General features: G+C 39.9%; 1 protein-coding gene across 4 annotated transcripts in view; it reads right to left on the minus strand.

Annotated features, from left to right (window-relative positions):
* Positions 1-22,830, minus strand: part of RBM26 (RNA binding motif protein 26) — a 115,399-nt gene that overhangs the window by 56,461 nt on the left and 36,108 nt on the right. For all 4 annotated transcript variants that reach the window (XM_073347394.1, XM_073347385.1, XM_073347403.1 and 1 more), the window contains exons 7-15: positions 20,309-20,548; positions 18,928-19,068; positions 18,366-18,506; positions 17,204-17,315; positions 16,390-16,549; positions 10,668-10,832; positions 9,633-9,764; positions 6,914-6,985; positions 5,368-5,496 (exon numbers count right to left, since the gene is read on the minus strand). In XM_073347394.1, the coding sequence (XP_073203495.1) occupies positions 5,368-5,496; positions 6,914-6,985; positions 9,633-9,764; positions 10,668-10,832; positions 16,390-16,549; positions 17,204-17,315; positions 18,366-18,506; positions 18,928-19,068; positions 20,309-20,548 (1,292 nt within the window). The remainder of the gene's footprint in view (positions 1-5,367; positions 5,497-6,913; positions 6,986-9,632; positions 9,765-10,667; positions 10,833-16,389; positions 16,550-17,203; positions 17,316-18,365; positions 18,507-18,927; positions 19,069-20,308; positions 20,549-22,830) is intronic.

Genomic DNA, 22,830 nt, shown 5'->3' on the forward strand with positions numbered 1-22,830 from the left:
AACATAGTTGATGAGGGAGAAGGAACATAAGAATCTGCCTGCATTTCTGGGTCAGCATTTCCATGCCAGCTGGACTCGGACTGCAAGGTGAATTACCTTATACAGAATGCAAATGTGTCGACAGCTACAAAATACTAATATTAATACTAAGCTATGTTTGTGTCTCTCTTCTCCCATACACCAACCTGACTTCTGCTTGCTCAGAATGTCTTATTTGCTCTAGTGCGTGATCCTGTTCTCCAGTGGCTGCAGTCCATAGAGGGATTATAAACACAGGGGAATGAGGAAAGGAAAGGGAGATGCGGAAAACAAAGGAAGACAGGAGGAGGAGGAGGAAAGGGGAGCTACCTTTGACATCCGTCCCAACAAGCCATGAATTTCTCACAGGTATTGTATTATAATAATACCCATCTCTTCAGACAGCAAAAGGGCAGCAGAAAAAATGAACCAGCAAGAGGGCAAAATTTGTTGTTTCTTTTTATCTTTAAGACTTATTCAATAAGTCTGAAGTCACTGGAAGCTACAGGTGCTCACGTCTTCCGAAAAGTCAGGTTATAGCTGTATAATGTTGGAGACCCCATATATCAGAGGCAACTTGAAAATCTGACCCCATATTACAGGTGAGATGCAGTTACAAAGGCATGTGTGTTAAATTTGAAGATCTCTGTAGTTAGTGTCTATTAACTTAAACCCTCTATACAGAAGTTATGTCATCCTCAATGCTTTTTTAGGAACCTAAATTGGATGGATTCAGCTCATTTGTTATGAACTGAAAAAAGACAGTTACCTTTTTCTGTAACTGATGTTCAAGATGTGTTGCTCGTGTCCATTCAACTTAAGTGTGTGTGCACGCGCACATGCACACACCACATGCACCCGTGTTGGAAGTTTTCTCCCTCAGCAGTAACCGTAGGGGACAAGCTCTGGCACCCCCTGGAGTGGCGCACACATGCTGTGGTACGTAGGGCACCGTCGGCTCCCCCCACCCTCAGTTCCTTCTTGCCGGAAATTCCAACAGTGGGGGAGGAGGGCGGGTTGTAGAATGGACATGAGCAACAAATCTCGAAGAACACCAGTTATGGGAAAATGTAAATGTCTTTTCTTTGAATACTTGCTCATGTCCATTCAGTTTAGGTGATCCCCAAGCAGTACCCCGTGGAGGTAGGTAGGAGTTCACAGACGTGTAGATTGTAACACAGCTCTGCCGAACCCAGCGTCGTCTCTGGCCTGCTGAGTGATGGCATAATGGGCTGTGAATGTGTGCACCAAAGACCACGTTGCAGTGTGACAGATGTCCTGTGCCAGGAAGGCCGCCGAGGATGCCTGCGTTCTGTCAAGTGGGCTATGACGAATGGCGGCACAGGGACTCCCGCCCACTCATAACAAGTCCGAATGCAAGAGGTGATCCAATTAGAAATCCTCTGTGTGGACACTGGGAGGCCCTTCATCCTATCAGCTGCAGAGATGAAAAGCTGAGTCAACTTACAGAAAGGCTTTGTCTAACCTAGGTAGAAAGCCAGGGCTCTTCTAACGTCCAAAGCATGAAGGTGCCGCTCTTCACTAGTCTCATGGGGCTTGGAGCAGAAGACCAAAAGGAAGATGTCCTGACTCACGTGGAAAGTAGACACCACCTTGGGAAGGAAGGCCACGTGGGGCCGGAGCTGAACCTTGTTCTTATAGAAGACCATGTACAGCAGCTCTAAGGTCAAGGTTCGCAGCTCAGAGACTCGCCTCGCCAATAAGTGAGAGAGGGAGCACGAGGCCAAAGGCTCAAAGGACAGGCCTGTGAGCCTGGACAAAACCAAGCAAGATCCCACTGCGGGACTGGGGACCAAACTTGTGGAAAAAGTCTCTTAAGACCTCTGAGGAATTGGACTGTCATGTCATGGGAGAACACTGACCCTGGATTGGCAGATAAAAGGCAGAAATGGCTGCCAGATGCACCTTGATAGAGGAGTGTGTCAGGCCCTGGTTCCTCAAATGAAGCAGGTAGTCTAAGATTGACTGCATCGAAGAATGCAAAGGGGAGATGCCCCGTTTGCCTGTCCAGCGGGAGAACCTCGTCCACTTTGCCAGGTAAGTCTATTTAATTGAGGGCTTCCTACTCTCAAGGATGACCTTCTGGACGCCTTCTGAACAGGCCCGTTCCTCAGGGTTCAGCCACGCAACACTCACGCCGTGAGGTGGAGGAACACAAGGTTGGAGTGCAAGAGTCTACCGTGATCCTGTGACAGTAGGTCCGGTCGGTTTGGCAGGGGCCACGGCGGGATCGCTGCCAGGCTCGACAGCATCCAGAACCAGTGCTGGCAAGGCCATGCAGGGGCGATCATGATAACCTGAGCCTTGTCTCTCTTGATTTTCGCTAGGACCTTGCTGATGAGCAGAATTAGATGGAACGCATATATCAAGCTTCCTGCTCTCGGCAGGAGGAAGGCATCAGAGAGGGAGTCCTTGCCCAGTCTCCGTCTGGAGCAAAACCTGTGGCACTCCTGTTCTGCCTAGTGGCAAACAAATCCACCTGGGGAGTTCCCTACCTCTGGAAGATCGTGCTGGCTACCTCTGGGTGGAGCACCCACTCGTGGTGAGAGGAGAAATCCCTGCTCAGGTGATCTGCTAGCGTATTCTTGGCACCCAGAAGGTGACACGTTTCTAGGTACATTCCATGGTAGATACACAAGTCCCAGAGATGGAGTGCCTCTTGGCAGAAGGCCGTGGATCATGCTCCCCCTTGTCTGTTGATGTAGAACAGCGGTTCCCAAAAACTTGTTCCACTGCTTGTGCAGGGAAAGCCCCTGGTGGGACGGCCGGTTTGTTTACCGGCCGTGTCCGCAGGCTCAGCCTATCGCAGCTCCCACTGGCCTGGAGCAGCGAACCGCGGCCACTAGGAGCCACGATCGGCTGAACCTGTGGACATAGCAGGCAAACAAACTGGCCCGGCCCGGCCCACCAGGGGCTTTCCCTGCACAAGCGGCAGAACAAGTTGGGGAACCACTGATGGAAAACATTGAGACTGTTGTCCGTCAAGACTCTGACCACTATGCCCGACAGGTGAGATAGGAAGACTGTGCACCGCCCTGAGCTCTGATGTTTATGTGTATTGTCATTTCCTCTGGGAACCACATACCCTGGGTCTGGAGAGTGCTGAGACGTGCCCCCCTGCCAGTCGAGGTCCGAGGCGTACGAAACCAACTCGACTGAATGAGAAGTGCTGACGAAGGGAACTCCTTCCAGGACTTTCCTGGGGTTGGTCCATCATCACAACAAGGTAAGTACTGCTGTGGAGATGGTAACATCCGGAGCTTGGCGTGGCACACCACCCATGTACACGCTGCCATGTGACCTAGTAGGCGCAGGCAAACCCCGGACGTGCTCAAGGCAAACAATGAGACTTCCGCGATAAGGTCCATCAATGCCCTGAATCTCTCCAGCAGCACGTGCGGGTCGAGTCAAGCACCGCTCCGATGAACTCTATCCTCTGAACCAGAACTAATGTGGATTTTTGTTCTTCTTTACCAACAGGTCGAAGCAACTGCAAGTGGCTAACAGCATCGCAACATCTCTTTGGACCTGGAGCTGCCTAGGACTAGCCAGTCGTTGAGGTTCGGGTAGCTCTGGACACCACAACGTCTGAGGTAAGCAGCCACCACCGACATGCACTTAATAAATATCTGCAGTGCTGTTGCTAGGCCAAACGGGAGGACAGCAAACTGATAGTGATTTGGACCTACAGCAAACCAGAGGAAGCATCTGTGTCCCTTGAAGATGGCAATGCGAGAGTACGCATCTTTCAGATCCAGCTCAGCGTACCAGTCTCCCGGATCCACGGAGGCCAGGGAGACCATGCTGAACTTCAGCTTCACTAGGAAGCGGTTCAAGTCTTGCAGGTCCAGGATAGGTTGTAAAAATAGCAAGAACAGAACCCCTTGTTCCTGTACTCTGGAGGAATGACCTCCACCGAACCTAGCTGCAGTAACCCCTCTACCTCCTGCACAAGGAGACTCTCGTGAGAAGGGTCCCTAAAGAGGGGCAGGGAGAGGGGGTGGGAAGGAGGAGTAGAAAGCAACTGAAGGGTGCAACCCCGCACCACCGTACTGAGAACACATTGGTCTGATGTTACAGATGCCAACACAGGGAGGAAAGGAGAAAGGCAACTGGCAAAAATAGGGGAGGACGGATCCTGGAACAGTCCGGTAAGTCACCTTGGGCGTACCCTCAAAATGGGCATTTCTCCGCCTGCTTATTGCAAGTAGAGCTCGACTGAGAAGCCTGCAAAGGCTAGTGGCTAGGCAGCTGCTTGTAGCCTCTGGATTTCTTTTGGGGAGGCTCCTGGCGAGGGTGGCTTCCCTGGCCCTGATGCTGCTGTGGCTTGAACGGCATGCAGGCAGGGTCAGGAACACACAGGCCCATTTTAAGAGTTGTGTGGGAGTCCTTGAGGCCATGGAGCTTATTGTCCATCTGTTCTGCAAACAGGGCTTGCCCATCGAAGGGAAGGTCTTGCATCGACTGCTGAGCCTCCGTGGATAAGCCGAAGAGGAGCAGCCAGGATGTCCGGCACATAGCAACGGCCAAAACCATGGTTCAGGCGGCAGTGTCCGCCGCATCCAATGCTGCCTGGAGTGTCGCCCTGGCTGCAGTTATGCTCTCCTCCACCTAAGTTGAATGGACATGAGCAACCACTTGAAGAAGAACATTTATTCTACATTTAGTTGACATAAATTAGAAAAGTTAATTACAGGAACCTAAAGCGTTTTTTTAAGCCTAACTTTAGCTGAGACGGTCTGACCCATTCAGAGATTAGCATGCTTCTTTTGCTTTATTTTCTGTAATCTCAAAGTAGAATTATAAGGACTCCAAAATTCAGTTTGATTTAAAAATAAAAAAGATTCTGGATGAATGAAGTGCAGTTAAGAAACTGTAGAATGAACAGCAGGACAGTTTTCAGTTGAGAATATACTTGGTCACTAAGAATCCAGAATGTTGCAAAAAGGCAGGTGAGTTCTAAATGGTTTGGAAGATAAAGTTAGGGTTGTTCTGTACTTCCTTCTCACAGTTTATCTCCCAGTTTATGTCTCAAACTGGAGATTCTATTTCCATGAAAGATGCTTCTGATTTTGAGTTCCTATAGGATCTTAAGTCTACCGTATACTTATACTGCTAGAAAATATACTGAAAAAAGTAAACAATGGGAACAAATGCTGAAAGCATTTTTTTGTTCTTTCAACACCAACTACACTATTATTAGTGAAGGTAATTTGATTAACTTGTTCCATTATGCCGTTCTGAGGAAATATGTTGACACTGTCTCTATCAAATACAGAACTCCTCAATGTACTGTACCCATTTTATAAAGAAGCATATTTACTTTACCTGTTTTTTCTTCTGTGCTTCATTAGAGTCTAGAATGGAAGTGGAAACAACAGGCAAAGATTTCTGTGCTGCCTTCAAAGCAGCAGGATTGTATACAGTTTTAGTCAAGCCAGTAGACGTGGACAATACCTATAAGAGGAAATCATTTTATTATGTCAATTTTTAGATTTTTTTTAAACAAGAGTGCTTCAAAATGCATTGGCTTTTCCACAATATAGACACCTTTTGCCTCCTTTGATTATAATTCATTACCATATCAAAATTAAAGTAAACATGTTTGCAGTAGATTGGAGTTAAATGATAAACAAAAATGCAGCATTACATCAACTATCTGCTTTAGCTAGTTAGGCTACTTTGGAATGGTCATACCCATGTATAAATAAATACCACAAAAATGCAGGTATGACCTTACTTGCCTCATTAGGAGGCCACTGCATCTATATAAAGGGCATTTAAATAGCTTCAATATAACTTAGGAGAAAGTTAAAATTAAAAGCTGCATACAGATTGCTGGTGAGTCCACTGGTCAGCCATGTATGTACTCCATAAAAAAAAAATGATACCAAGAGAAAACAGTAACAGGAAGGAAACAGCAGAAAGAAATGAATTAGAAGGTCAGCTACAAATAAAAGAGGGATTTACAACTGAAATGTATCACAAAAAGGGCATTACAACTTTTTTCTACTATTACCTCTACTCCTTCCACTAGAAAAGTATTTTCTAGAGTAGATGTGTTGAGAGTAGAAAAAAATCGAAGCTTTATTATCAATGTCAATTGTGAAAGCCCATAAGAAGTGCCTTAGTGGGCCAATCAGAGATGAGATGAAATGCTGCTTTAACTAGTTACAAAAAATTCCACTCCTCCAAACTGTACTTCTACAAATGCCTTCAGGACAGTCTGCTTCACAAACAGCAGGAAACCAATGAAAGAAAAAAATGCTGATATTTGCCTTAAATCCAGTCTTATCTCCTGAAATTTTGGCTACTACTGCCATGACACACAGAAACAAAGATTAATCAGAAGCCATTTAACAAAAAAGGAGAGACCAGCTAAACTACTTAAATATTACTTAAAAATGTATTTGCAATTTAAGTTCAACCAAGTAACGTGCTAACAATTTAGGCTCTAGAATAGATATTCTAGAAGGAGTTCAGACAAATTGTTTGTAGTAGAAAGCATACAACCCAATATCTGAAGTTCAAAATGTGAAATAGTAGTACATGCCCCATTGCATTTTATTCCCATTGCAATTTAACCATTCATTAAGCAAAGCATACTTGCTGTATACTTTCTCTGAGATTACTTTTAGCAGTTAATTGCAGGGCTTTGGAGCAGAGCCCGCGGAGCAGCTCCGGAGCAGTGGAGCCGCAGGTTTTTGCCTGGAGCTGGAGCGGAGCTGGAGCACAGCTCCAAAGCACTGGTTAATTGTGCTTCAATTAGGTATTTATGATAAGGACAAAGTTGAAACAAAATTAATTTTGTATCAAGGATACAGCTGATATACAAATGTGAGTAGAAGGAATAATCAGACATGCATTTTCTTACCTTCTCTGTTGCTGGAGCAGGCAGTTTTGACACAAAACCCAGTCTATCTTTCACAGATAATTTAGTCACATTCTAACAAGAAGAAAAAATAATTAGTTCTTTTCTAACCCTGTGTAATTGTATAAGATTATAACTAAGTGCTAAAGTTTTAACTGTACAATGCTGAATGCAGACTATAACAAAAAGGGTTCTGCAAAGTCTGGAGGATTTTTTTTAAGATTAAAAATTATCAGATTTTAAGTGTGACAATCCAGGTAAAATGGTATAAGATATATTCCTTGAATATAAGAACTGTCTGGTAAGATAGGCACTGATTCCAAAATGAACTGACATGACAAGGATTTGCCCAAACGCATCCAACTGTAGCATCAGGGGGCCTTATTTTGGAAAAAGTATGTTTCACACTAGCAGACCAAGGAGTATCTCTGTAGGCACTTACAAATAAATCACAATTTAAAAGGAAATCCTGCTCAAGTTAGAACATTATAAGTTGCAGTTTCCAGATATCAATTGCAAAGAGGTGCTTTCAGGACTTCTGCATTTTCTGAATTCTAAACTAAGGTTTTCGGATAAAGTAATTGTCCGATGCTGAAAATGTCTACTTATAGACATGATCCAATACTTGAAGAGTATTTAAAGATAGAAATTAATCTTGCAATCTTTCAGGAATCATAGTGTGTACTATGGTGCTTTGCCTCCTTAAAAATTCTTGGAAACATTTCCAAACCACAAGCTGACCATCTGTTCGTAATGCTGCTGGTGAGCTGGCAAAGATATTGACTGTCAAAAGCCTGAAACATCGATTAGATCTGTTGATTTTTGGCAGGTGAAGATTCTAACTGCTTCTGCAGACAAGTTAAGCACCATATGAACTAGAATCTGACCTATCTCTGCCACCTGTTAATGACTAGTCCCCTAAAACAGTGCTCCAAGCAGTCTAACTGTGAAGATAGGACAAAACCCACCACAGGATAGCACCTCATACCATTTTCAATGCAGGTTCAACAGGAGCAATTACTGACAACCATCATCATCAAGAATCTAAGTATGTGACTTCAGGAGGAGGAGACAGTTAAAACCCAAAGATAATGGTTACTGAAAAAAGTTGGCAACACTAATAGCCCATCTTCATTTGGAAAGCTCTATCTCCTCTAAGAATATTCTGCATTAGCACTCAAGTTAGGGAACAAAGATCTTACATTTAGATGCCCCATCCTTTTCCAACCTGCACAGGTATGAGTTCTCCCATGTATTTGGTACAAAATGAAAATACATGTTCTCTTATTTAATGAGAAAGCAGCTGTCCTAGACCTGCTCCACACCTGAAAATTAGATCAGGCTAACTATGTCGCTCAGGGCTGTGAAAAATTTCATGTCCTGTGCAACACAGTACGGTCAACCTAACCCACACTTTAGACGCAGCTAGGTCAACAAGAACTCCTCTGTCAACAAAGCTACCCTGTCTCAGAGAGGTGAATTAACTACATTGATGGAAAAACCCCTTCCATCGATGCATGAAGTGTCTACACTATATCGGCATTGCTGCAGAACTTGTAGAGCGCAGACGTGGCCTTACTAATGTGTTTAAAATTTTGCTCATGCAGACAGTTTGGGTCCAGCCCTGCAAGTCAACAGGGCTCTATGAAGGCACAGTGAATTCCAAGAAAGTGGACTCAATAGTTTCCACGGCTTTTACTACAGTGGACTGACATTTAGGAGATGAATTGGACAAGTATATTTGGTTTCCTATTTATCTTGATTTCTACCACATATTTTGCTACCTAAAATAAATGAGTGAATATTGAAACAAAAAACGTTTAACGTGACAATTCTTAACAAATGCTACACTGTGCAAGTATTAGCTGTTTCACAATTTAATGCAAATATTAAGAAAATACTTGTACAATCAGAACAGGATTATATACAACAAAATAAAAGGATATCAATTGTATGACCTACGTTTGTTCCAATACATTAGAAATTTAAAGGTGAAAGCTTTATTTGGTCAAGCTTTTAGTTAACCTATTTTATTAGAGGGTTTTTTTTTTCCTGATAATATGCAAATTATTCTGTTGTGAAATCTTTATACTACTGTTTTATTATTCTGTGAAAGATTACTTTTCATGATGTGCCCGAGTGCTTTAGCAATGGGAAGATAGAAATAGCTCAACAAATTTAATCCATTCCCCAGAACTGTGACAAGATTTACTCTGTCCAACATAGCAACATATAACAAAAATTAGGTATTCAGCATCTAAAAATTGGTCTTTAAAATGAGTTCAGAGCCACTGCCATACCAACCACTATGTTGCAACTCAGGGTGATGCAAGAGAGATAGCTAGGTTATCAAAAAACAAAAGCTGATTTCAAAATGCTGAAAAAAGTAGTTTCTTTATTAAATATATAACATGGACAGAAATGTTTTCAAGTTTTTAGAAAATTTCATTGAAAAACTATGAGATAATCTTCTGCAGTGCTGCAAACCCAAACAGAACTAGCCAAATATCATTAGATTTAGAAAGACTCTCCAGAAATGTTACTCATACAAAAATACAGATACATTCATGTGATAAATGCACATTTTTATATGGTGTCCTCTACAACTACATTATATCTATGCATACATTTTTGAGTTATGAAAACATTACAAACATATCATGAGGAAAGATATTATTTTAATTACTTATCACAGACATTTCTCTTGGCAAGCTATACATACCTGAGCAATTTCTGTACTGGCACTCTGAGCCTCTGCGGGCTCAATATTACTTGCAGGTACAGGACCTAATCGCTCTTTGACCGACTGCTTCACTACTGGTAAACTGGGCTGCTGAACTAAAGGCTGTATTACCTTCAAAAGAAGAAAAAAAAAATCTTTTAAATCAAAGCACACTAACATACTAACAATAGGGGATTGCTGCCTATGTAGACCAATAAAGGTACAATGAAGCTGCTACTGTTGCCTTTTAAATTTACAGTATTTCCTTTCTACCATTATAAAATTTTACCCTTGCTACCAAAAGAAGCACCTTCATTGAGTAATTGCATAGTATTTACAGTAATTGGACTTAACACTCAAGGGATTTTTGTGCATAAATTCATATTCATGGATACCTATATATCTCAGACTCAGACTTTAATGCCCAGAAGGAACTATCGTGATCATCTAGTTTAACCTTCCCATCGTAGGCCACAGAACCTCACCCACCCTCTCCTATTATAGATCAATAACCTCTGGCTGAGCTACTGAAGTCCTCAAATCATGATTCAGAGACCAAGAATTCACCATTTACTTTAGGTTAAACTAGCAAATGACTAATAAGGAGAGCAGCAGGAGAGTGAGTTTTTGTGTGTGTGTGTGGCCCAACTTGATGATCACTTTAGATAAGCTATTACGAGCAGGAGAGTGGGGTGGGAGGGGGTATTGTTTCATGGTCTCTGTGTATATAATGTCTTCTGCAGTTTCCACAGTATGCATCCGATGAAGTGAGCTGTAGCTCACGAAAGCTCATGCTCAAATAAATTGGTTAGTCTCTAAGGTGCCACAAGTACTCCTTTTCTTTTTGCGAATACAGACTAACACGGCTGTTACTCTGAAACCTAAATAAAATCAGTTACTCCTAGTGTTTGTAGTTACTGTTCTTTTAAAATTTATACTATTAAACTGTCTTGTCTATATTCTAGTAATTTAATTGCAATGACAAATTTTAACAACATTTAGATAAATTCCAGTACACAGACTTAACTCCTTTACCTTTTGCATGGTAGCTGACATTTGTGGAGCACTGCCTTCTCGATGCCAATAGACTTTAATAAAGCGATTATTTAATACTGCTTCTGTGCTTGATATAGCTTTCTTTGCTTCTTCATGGGTGGCAAACTGGATAAGGGCACCTTCTGGATCACCATGATAGGCAACCTAAGATTTCATACTGAAAAGTCAAACTTACACAGCAGTTCCTAAAAAACATACTTAAACTGACATGTCGGTCAATACTACCATGAAACCATTATTTTCAGGAACTCAAAAGCTTCCAATTTAAATGCAGTATCAGTTAGGTATTTGGTGTTCGTAACTTTAATCTTAAAATATTTATTGTTAGTATTAGTTTACAGAAGTCAGTTTGGCTGTTATTAAAGACAGGGAGTCAAAGAAAAGATATGAGGTTACTTACATACCTGTAAATTAAAACACACCAATTTTAAACCAGACACCTTTATATACAAATAGTCCTTACTGAAAATTAGTGCCTCTTGCTATTGAACAATTAAAAAAAAGAAGTACAAACTAATCTTATGGGACACAATATTATGGAGTTCATATATATCTGCACTCTGATTTAACGTGGTTTCTGTATATATAATTGTATGCGAGGACACCCAAGGATAACAAGCCTGCTCTCTTTTCAGTCAATTACAAATCTATGTGCAACAAATCAAGCCTAAGAGAAATTTTATTAGTATCTTCCCAATGTATTATTAAAACTTCACCACCATCACGCCTTCCAAGATTGCTTTTTTGTATTTTAAATTGAAATATCCAGCACACAATTGAAATATCCCAAGTTTCTACAGTATATATAGCTTAGTGATGCCAAGATATATACACAACATCGCAGTATAAAAGTAAACCTATATACTGGTCTCAGTATACATACACATGTAGACCAGTGAGTAGTCACTTGGCAAAAAGTCCTGTATCTTCTGTATCTTCCAAACAGCTGAGAAAAATGACTAATTATTCCCTCTTCTGGCATAACAGAACTTATTCAGTAGCAGCTTCATAATGATGGTTATAATCAGAAAACTATGTATGGAAAACTATACAGGCAAATTTTTGAAGAATCAAGTGTGGATGGAGCCACGACGACAGTGGAGGTGAGAAGATATAAGAAAGCAGAATGGCCCCAACCAAAACACATGGAGGTTAGTTGAAGAGATGAAAGAACTAAAGAAGAGAATTCAGCACGCATGAGACCATAGTAAAAGAGCTATCCTGCAATAAGAGCATGCAGACAAAGACAAGGAAGTTAAAAGATCAGCCAGAACAGATAAGAAAATGAATGGAAAATGAAGCAAAAGAAACCGAGGTGGTGTACAAGGCAAGGTATTCTAAAAATCTTTTTCAAAGAGCTAAACAACAGACATCACAATTCTCAAACTGTTGTGGCATCATGAAAGCTCGAGATGGTACCATTTTAATTGGAGAGGAAGGTTTGTGAACAGATTAATGGAATATTTCGAGACTGTGCTCACCCAGCTAGAACCACTAACACACTCAAAGAAGTGAAGAAATAGCAGACTTACCTATATCACTAGAAGTAATTGCCTTTGAGGAAGTAACTGAGGTCATAAACCAGCTGAAGAGTGGTAAAACATCAGGTTATGATAAGACAGATGATGTTAAAAGCAGGAGAGGAAATTATGGTGAATTACATGGGTAGCTTGTATAGAATAGCTTGGGGAAAGGAGATCTGTCCTGAAGACTGGAGAAGATATGTCATCTATGAAATCCTTAAAAAGGGGGACTAGCTTATTTGTGATAACTGCAGGGAGGTACCACTCCTATCGGTATCCGAAGAACTGTTTTGCACTACCATTTTGAATAGGATGAAAACTGCTTTTGAAAAAGTACTCTGGGACAGGCTAGATTTCAATCTGGTAGGTTGTGTTCAGACCAGATTTTCACACTGAGAAGAGCTATTGAGAAAGAAAGATTATTTTAAACTTTTGATTTTACTAGAGCATTTGATAACGTCCACAGAAAAGCCCTCTAGAGGATACTCAGACACTATGAAATTCCAGCAATGATTGTTAATTTGGTAAAAACTGTGTGTGACAAATGGAGACAGAATAGTTTAAAATTGTTACTGATGTATACAGCAGGGTTGCATACTATCCCTGTTGCTCCCGTGCACTGTCACAGACTTTGTGATGAGAAGAGCAACTGCTGCTGCCAAAGACACAGGCATTGTTTGGATGAGAGATAAGCTGCGAGACTTAGATTTTACAAACTATATACAGTAACTCCTCATTTAATGTCATCTTGGTTAATGTTACGTCGCTGATCAATTAGTGAACATGCTTGTTTAAAGTTCGGCAATGCTCCCTTATAACATCATTTGGCAGCTGCCTGCTTTGTCCACTGCTTGCAGAAAGGGCAGCCTGTTGGAGCTAGCTGGCAGGGGCTTGGAATCAGGGTGGACCAGCTCCCGTAAGTTCCCTGTGTGGCAGCCACCCAGCAGGCTATCAATTGCTGAGCAGTTCAGCTGTCCCTCCCCCAATTGCTCCTGCCCTCTGCCTTGGAGCTGCTCCCGGGAGCCTCTTGCTTGCTGTGGTGGGGAAGTGAGGGAGGGAGAGAGAGAGAGAGAGATAGGGGTGCTAATGTCGGGGTGTCCCCCTCCCCCTGTACCGCATCTCCACAGAGCAGGGGGGAACACACAACAGGGCTCAGGACTGAGGGAGCTTGCTGGCAGCAGCTGCTGTCTCAACTTGCTGATCTACTTAAAAAGGCAATGTGGGGTCAGCGTACTTAGAGGGGCAATGCGCGTCTCTCTCTCTCACACACACACACGTCTCTCTCTGCCATGCTGCGTCTCCTCCCTCCATTAGTGCTGCCTGGTAGAGTGTGAGACTACATTAACAATGTGTTAATCCTCGAGGGCTCAGCCGAGTGCTAGTTCATCATTTAGCAGTAAGGCATAATTTCCCTGGAACCTAACCCTGCCCTATTTCCATTCTTATGGGGAAATTGGGTTCGCTTAACACAGTTTCGCTTAAACTGGCATTTTTCAAGAACATAACTACAATGTTAAGCGAGGAGTTACTGTAGTCATATTGGATACAAACTTGGATGGAATAAAAAGAATTGTTAATGAGCATAAAAGCAGAAGCTGCTAAAGTGGGATTCATTCAGTATGCAGAAGACCAAAACCACGGAGATAAGAGAGAGCACTGTCAAGAGTTGATGACTTCTGTCTATCTTGGAAGTACAATATCTGCTAATGGCCAGCTCACTAAAAAACTGAAGGCAAGAACTGAGAAAGTAGTGGATCATTTTCTCATCTGTCAAACATCTGGGGAGTAAGATGACACAGCTACACATTAAAATGATATTATACAAAGTTACTGTTCTTTTGACAGAACAGTATGCCTCAAAAACATGGCAGATGGTGAAAGTACACAACAGAAAGCTGAATATATTCCACCAACTTTATTTAAGAAGAATCTTGGGAATTTATCAGACAGACTGTGAAAACAAAGTGGAAGCGCTGTGCTGCATGTGTCAGTAGACTGCCTTCTCAATAATTAGACAGCTACGGTGGTTTGGCCATGTCATCAGGCTATCCTGTGGCAGAAGTACAACCTAAGTCTTACACTGGATTCCACCTAGAGGGAAAAGAGCATGCAGGACAAAAGACAGACTAATCAAAGGACAATCAGAAATAATGCTGCCATTATGGAGACAACTTGCGATGGAATCAAACATCTTGCGCTGGACAAGGGTGGGAATACTGGGTTGCCTTACGTGTCACTAGGCATACGAGATTACGTCCAAGTCACTCAAATAAAAAAGCAATTAATAGATCAAACAATTTATATTACAGTTAGTTTAAAGTTATATTTTGAAATTTTAGAAGTTTTTGCTGTCTAGCAAAAATAGCGTATCTGGAAACATTTTATATAACTAAACATAGTAAAATGCAATGCATAGGCCAATTTTAACAAAATGAATTGTTTTAAAGTCTGCCTTGTCCAACGTAATGATGTGCATTAGGCCTAGGTATATTTTATAAATACTATACAGGGCAAGGAGAGGTGGAATCCTTGTAATGATGGAGGAATTCAGGCTCCTGAGAAAACTTGAAGAGCTGTACAAGCTTCCAGAGACCAGACAAAGCCAGCAAAGCATGTACGTAAGAGTTTCTAAGGAGAAGCGTGGGGACCCAGCAACAATGCAGAGCTCCTACATTTTGCAGGCCACGAAGAGATGGGGACATTGCAGAAGCTCGGAACTCTACTCCAGCCCAATGTTTTGAAAGCCACAAGGAAATTAACAGATAAACATCCTTAATGTCAAGAAGCAACTTTATCTGAAAGCTGAAGTAAATGTACGCATACCAAAGATTGTTTAAAAAAAACTGAACAAAACAAAGAAGGCTGCTAAATGGTCAAATACCCTAATATTTCACACAGTTTTAAATTAATGTACAAAAAAAATGTAGCCACTGGGAAGGCTGAGGGGAGATTACCTCACAGTAAGGAAGATTCTATACATAGTCATTACAGGAATTACGTGGAAACTCAATCTCTTTACCAGGTTTTGATGTTTGGCTATATAAGACCAGTTCGATTTTTAATATATATTTGCACACCTTGAAGAATAAAAGCCAAAGCCTTTAGAAGTAACATGAGCAGCCAGAAAGACTTGGGTTATTCATCTTGCTGAATCATACTACTTGCTTAAACTATGGTACTCTGATGTATAAGATTTTAAGAAAGAGAGAGTTAGGATAAAGGCAGCTGCATGTTATAGTGGAGTTTCCTGTATGTATAGGGAGAATGGAGAGGGTAGACTAGGCTGTCTACCTCGTAGCAGAAAGGTGGATGCAGAATATTTTTTCTAAATGGCACCACTATATAAAAAGATAAGAGTATGTTGTGGTCTCTTCACAATGTGAAGTTGGGGCAAGGGAGTGTCTGTACATATAAAGATCTGGCACCTCAGGTTAACTAGAGGATGGTCTGTGTACCATGCATTGAATGTGCAGTCAAACATGATGGAGGGCAACAGTGAGCATCTCTGATCTAGTCTGAGAGACCGGGTACAAGAGCAAAAAGTTAATATTGATATTTCATATGTATATTTCTAAGCAGCAATTGATGTGACGGTACTTGAATATTCATCACATATCTACACTCCATTGTTCATATTTTCTATTTTTAAATATGCTTGGTTAAAAAGTCTACCAGTCTTCTGTGTACGTGTCAATGTCAAGAAGAAACCATAAATTAATTATGGAAGTTGAGAAATCCAGGTCTTGTATACTCCAATTATCCTGAAAAACTGTGGAAGGTTGGGAAAATAGCTTGATTATTACAGTTGAGGAGGGAAAGGACTGTTTGGTCAGATTGGTTTTAAAAGTTTTAAATTATTTATCTTAAGTGCCAGACTAAATAGCTGAGGGGAAGATCTTAGTTAAAATATAAACCTCTGGAACCTTCATTTAAGGACTGAGGAAGCTCTCGTTTTTGAACTTACAAGGAGATTTCCATGAAAAACAAAAGAGAAGACTTTATATTAATAATAATTTGAAAGTAAAAAAAAAAAAATAGGTAGAAAAAATGCAAAAGCTTTCAGGCTTTCATTAATTATAAAGCAGCAAAAAAAAAGAGCCCACGCTTATTTTTTTCCCAATTGTGAGTCCCTTTAATCTAAGAAATTATCACAGAACACTGAATTTTGTGGCTTTTACCTGTAAGTTGACTAAGTTTCCAAATTTGCTGAAGTGCTCATTAAGTTTGCTGATATTGTTAAGTTCTGGAGGAACTTTCCTCAATTCAAGCTTCGTATTCTCGTTTCCAAACTGCACCTTCTTCTGAAAACCTGGATTGTTTGTTCTGTTAAAGTTTTGCCTGCAATAAAATTGAAAATCAAGTCAATCAGAATTCAAGACATTTTATAGACTTTTAAGCAACAAGTGGTTTAAAAAAATTTGAATCGTTGGCCAGATGAAAAATATTCTAATCTAATTTTTTCACTCCCAAGTACGCAAAATCAAAATCCTGACTGATATATGAAGAATCCGACACTACTACACTCCTGTCATTAAAGAACAGTTTTTGTGTGGAAAAGGTGATAGGTTGGCTAAAAAGAGCAGAGTGATAAGTTTTCAATGTTTATCTACTCAAGTCAATATTTAAGTCAAAACAATATCAATTAGATATGTAAATCACATATGTAAATAAGAGCATCCCACTTGGAAGGTAACTTTTCAGACCTCTCAACTTTATCTCACCATTAAAAGGAATGGAAATAAAATGGAAACTCATGCTGGGCTATCACACTTAGTGTCTCATCCCTCTAACATGAGTCATGTTAAATCACCTCATTTTTAAGATATTTGATCTTCTATGCCAGCTGTACAAGCTTGAGGGCCTACAGAATGTACGGTTACCTCAGAGGCCCAAGAACATTCCAACCAGTTCATTTCAGAGCAGGAAACAAGAACTCCCCTAAAGTTCAACAGCATTATTAAACTGAACATAGTTTTAATGACGAGCACTCACTTGTCAAACCAAGCCTTCTTTGTAGGAATTCCTCCATCTCCTGCACCAATTGATCTTTTCCTGGACTCAGAATCCACCACAATTCTCATACTGTTTTTATTCTGAGGTTTTTCTATATGTAAATGGGAGATTGCATAAATTTTTAATTTATATTTTCTGTGCATTTTGTTGTCGTAAGACTTTTGTTGTTCATAACTATTAACTGACTTCACCCTGAGATTACAAGATGCCTTTTGATTTTTAGATCATAAGAACTCCTTTATTTGCTCAAACTAGTGATCTCAGCTAATCCAGCATTCTGTTTAATTCCCATATTGACAATTAAAGAAAGATTTCATCTTGCTCATACAGGAAGTTTCCTCCTAATCTCAGTTTATCACTGTATCATAAATAACCTAATCTCATCTATATTGCCTCTATTCGAGAAATTTTTGTACGAACGCTAAATGAGGCAGAAGGCATCTGCCACAGACTGGACCCATCCTGTTCACAGCATTCTGTGCACTGCTCTGATCCTGCCACTATTTTTGTGGGAGTCTATATTACACTATGAGGTAGCAGAGAATTGGAGAAGGGGCTAATTGTAAATGGGGCACTACTGAGAACCAAAAAACTAGGCACTAGCAAGGGAGTGGAACTTGTGACTATGAAAGAGAAGCCAAACTGCGAAGCCCCACCCCAACCCCACACCAAAATGTACAGATCTAAATTTGGATTGTATCCATCACCTCCCATTCTTTGTATTCCCTTGTCTTATTGGACAGTAAGACCTTTAGGGCCAGGATTGTGCCTTCCTACTTGTGGACAAGTACATAATGGTTTACTTGTTTTATTTGCTATAAAATGGAGGAAAATTATCTGAATTTGTCTCATGATGTATTAAGCGAACACTTATAACAGCTAAAAAATGTGAAACCTCTACATTATCTCAATAGGTTTCATTGTACTAGCTTTCCTGAACCTTCAAAATAATGGATCAGTAACACGGAAGTCCAGATTATTCACAGTTTACCTATTTATAAACTGGTTTTAGTAGAAAAACAGAAAGCTTTATAATATTGCTATGATTTCTAACATTATAACTGTTTAGTTACCACTATTTGTATTAGCACTAGAATACGAAGAGTATGAATACGAATAGTATAAAAATCTTTTGCAGTACCTCTGGGGGGCAGATCCATATCACCTGATGTAAGTCCTATCAAATTAGGCCTTTGGGCATGCACTCTGTGCCTGTACATGGGCCTTGAAGTGTTCGTTATACTTGGAGCTTCAGGATTATAGGCATCTGTGTCATATGTTTCTGGTAATAAAGAAACTGTTTAGTTAAAATTACCTGCAGATTTAAAAATCCAAGTTCTCAATGGCTTAACGCTTTCTCAGATTAATATGAGAAATTGAAGAGTCAATTGTATAATTATAGCACTCTAGCAAATAGCCAAGTAAAGAATTTGTAAAATAGATTAAAATAGATTTTAAAAATTCTTCCCACCCTGACAACCTGAATGCAAAGTTTCAGGACAGAGTTAACAAAAAGCAGGGGGTTTCAAATTGATAACACAATGTGACCTTCAGAGGTACGAACCTATCTTTCCAAACAAAAGTATAACATCAAGCACCGCCATACGATTATATTATTAATGAATATTATTCTATTTTGCAAACACAGAATGCAGTGAATTTAGAAAGTTATTTCTGACTGAGAGCAAGTGTCAGTACTACACCTGTTGCAAAGAGAGAGGGTGGAGCAGGAGGTGGCTGGTGATGAATACCAGTTGTAACAACAGTAGGAACGGAACTGGTTGCTGAGTTTGGAGGAGCATCCATGCCAGCAGGTTGTAAAGGTGGAAGTGGAGGAGGTGGTCCTGTCAAACCAGAAATAAAGAAAAATACTACATTAATATTTTTATTTGCTTGATAATGGTCTCAGCTACGCAAGGCCCCAGCTACCTCTGCAAAGAAATATGTTTGAAAGAAGGGGTTAAGAACAGTTCAAACATTCTATTGAATTGCACATAGTAACCGTAACTGCAATCAGTACCTCGTTATCTGTCGAAATAAATTTTTGACTAGTCAAATTGTTATGTTCCATACAGACTACAGAAGCTTTATTTTACTGAATTTGTAAGATCTAACTTGTCTTTTCTCTCTTTTGTGCAACATAATGTTAGGAAGATTCAGGCCTTATGAACACTTGCAGAGGGACAAAATTTGAAAGTTTATTAATCTATTCACATGCTTTTCTCTGCGAAGTGGATTCTAACAATTTCAAGTGCTAGTGAGGATGGTTGTAATATGATATTGGCCCATCAATTCATTTTTAGTATTAAAATTGGATCTGGCAAAAAGACACTCATCAGAGAAGTGATCTTTGAAAAAAATGAAATAGTAAGATTTATCATGAAAAATTACACCATCAATTTGAAATTGAGACATTTCAAGAGTTTAAAATAATTTCAGGTACTAATTGTTCTTGAATAGTTCTCCCAAATTATTGTGATTTGTACTTTGTTCTGTTTTTCTTCTTACTCATCAACAGAGGGAAAGTCACAAAACCAACAACAAGCCAAAGCTGAATATTTCAAAGCTGCCTAAAAGGTTTGGACACCCAATTCCCACTAAAATGAAAGAGTAACAGGCATCTAAATCTTAGACAGCTTTGAAAGTCTCAGCCAAAGCACTTCCAAATGCACACTTTTTTCCCCCTCTTTTCCCATTCTATAATGTTGGGCATCCCTAGTAAAAACAGGTTCAACATTTTTCAGACAAAAGTTTAATTTTTGAAGTTGCCTGTGTTCCTTTAACTTTGATAGTTCAAATGAAGTGCTCCATATGTTGTGGATTCTAAAGTTTTCTCAGAAGCTGGCAACTTGAGCTTTGGAGATCAAATGTTTCAGGGATAGTATCATTAGAGCCAATGAAATGAATCCACTTTACCAATATTAACACACATATACTGCAGGACTCACAGGTTAAGATGTGCAAATTAGAGTCCTAAAAGCACTTTAGAAAAAAAAGCTACTTAAGGCCATTTTAATCTATTCAATACTAAATACAATTAAAAAAAGGTATTTTGCATCTTAAGAAATTTTATTTATTTTTTACCTGTAACAGGTGGAAGACTAGGTGGTAAAGGGCCTGGAGGTGGCACTGGCGGTCTAAGATTAACAGGTGGAGGACTTAAAATTGGTGGCGGGGGAGGAAGTCCAGGTGGAGGTGGTCCTTCAACAACAGGGGGCTGTGCTGGAAAAGGCAGGATGCCAGGAAGATTGACATCTTCTACAACTACTGGGTCACTTCCATGATCAAAGGGACACATGTCTCCTCTCATACAGAAACCCTTTTCTGAGAAATGAAAAGCACAATTAAATGTAACAAGCATTTAACAGGTGATGTTTGATCTTTAAGCAGATACTAAATATTCTGCACATAACGTAGCACTTAGAAATGTGAGACCTTTGCATAACAATATAAATTACTTAAAAATTAGGAAGTGAACATCTGGTCATTTAGCATGATTTCTACCTACTCAATTTACAAACAGGCTTTGTTAGAGAGAGAGCCAATTTCTAACAAAGAGGCAAAAGAGGGGAACTTGGATGTTATGAAGTAGTATCCGGAAAGAGCAAGTTCCAGACTTTTGAAGTATAATCATGGATTTTTCCATGATCAGTAAGTTCAATGCAAACTTGGGGGGTAGGAGGGAGTGTTAACTAAGTGCAGAAAAAACTGGGATTGACAAAACATCTCCCTTTGAAAATATTTAGTATCTAATTATTGACTATTCAACACTAGTCAATGGTCGAAGTATAAAAATATTTCTATCCTGCAATATTTATCCAAAAGCATCAAAATTCTTTGTTGCACTTTACAATGTACATGCAGGAGAGTAAACAAAAACAGTTTTTTTGTTTTGGTTTTGGATTTTTTTAATAAGTACAGTAGACAGTTAAAGCAATTCTCTTCTCTTTTTACTGGTAGCTACAATGTTACTGGGTCTAGCAATATTCTCCATAAGCATTATAGGAACACCTGCTAAAACAGATAATATCCACAGGTAAAATAAGAGATACAAGCTTTAATTCTTCTCCATCCTTACCATTAGCAGATAAGGGTAGAAAAGGGTACAGTGGCCCGGCCTAGTTTCAGGAAGAATGATAGAACAGAAACTGGAAAACTCAGTTAGTAGGATTTCACTGTTTTACTAAAGTAGTTAGACTAAGGAGAAGAAATGTGTCTGGTAAAGATAATAAGGGTGTCAATTAGATTTAAAGAGGCAGAAAAGCTGCTCCAGGTGGTAAGGGCAGCATAACATAACAATCTAACCACTGAAGGAAGAGAGAGGAATGTAGGTAACAAGCATCAGAACAGAGAGGGAGACAACGCCAAGGAAGATTCTGAAGACTGAGATCTTAGTATCAGATTTTGAAATGGACAAAACACAGGATGATTTAAAGGATAATAATTTTCAGACAATGATTAGGCGATCTTCGATATTTTCAGAAGACTGAACTTTGTAAAGTGATATCTAGGTGACCATAGAAAATGAGAAGAGAAAGAATCAGGTTTCAGCAATCGCAACTGATGAAGATGATACTTCAGAAGTGGAAGTACATAAATTCATGCACCTGAGAAATATGGAAGTTGAGTAGGGGATCAAATCAAACTTCTAGGGCCTAGTCCACACTAGAAAGGTATACAGGTATACCTACACTGACAAATGCTCCTAGTTTAGAAGCAGCTTAGAGCTACAAAAGCACTTCTTTGCCAGGATAACTGCATCTACACTAGGGCTTTTGCCAATATAAAAATCTTGCAAAAAAGAATCACACCTGTAACAGACGTTACTACTTCGGCAAAAGTTTTAGTGTAAACCTGGCCTACATCCTCAACAGCTGTTGCCAATGTGAGATTTGACATGAGAAAATAGCTGGGACTGGTGGAACTCTGGCTAAAAACGCAATTCTTATTGGTTAAGAGGATATCTGCTTTGGATCAATCTGACTCACCAAGACAAATGCCAATTGTGCCAGAAAGATGAGTTGATAGAGGCAGAAAGTGTGCAAAATGATTAAATAGTGTAGAAGATATAGATTTCAGGTATTGCCTGTATAAACACAGCACTTAAGTTGAAAAAAAAAAAAAAAAAAGAGTGGTGTACCGAGAAGAAGAGCCTAAAATGTGAAGTTTAAGGTGGTCACTGACAGTGAAAAAAATAAGCAGATAGGTAAGAAAAAAACCAACACCACAAAATGTCCAAGAGTTCCGTGAACAGGATCATGCCATAAGGTGGTGATTATGCTCAAAACTATTAAATACCGAACTAGGTTTGAGAGTGGTACCGAGTAAGAGATCACCACCAATAAGTTCATGTAATAAAAGAACAATGCCAGTAATGTGGAAGGGACAGAAACTATGCTGAAAACAACCAATGAGGTTGTTTAAGGATAAGTGATTATAAAGGTAAGTTTAGCTTTTAAGAATTTTGCTAGAAAAAGAGATTGAAAATGGGATGTAGAAGGAGACTGCTTTTGGGGTGGGAGTGCTAAAAGAAGGGGGCAGTACAGATGTGAAGGGCAAAATTACATCAGTGACTGGCCACTATTGTTGCACATATGTTTAAGTAT

The sequence above is a fragment of the Lepidochelys kempii genome, chromosome 1 (genome assembly GCF_965140265.1).
Source record: "Lepidochelys kempii isolate rLepKem1 chromosome 1, rLepKem1.hap2, whole genome shotgun sequence".
Taxonomy (NCBI): domain Eukaryota; kingdom Metazoa; phylum Chordata; order Testudines; family Cheloniidae; genus Lepidochelys; species Lepidochelys kempii.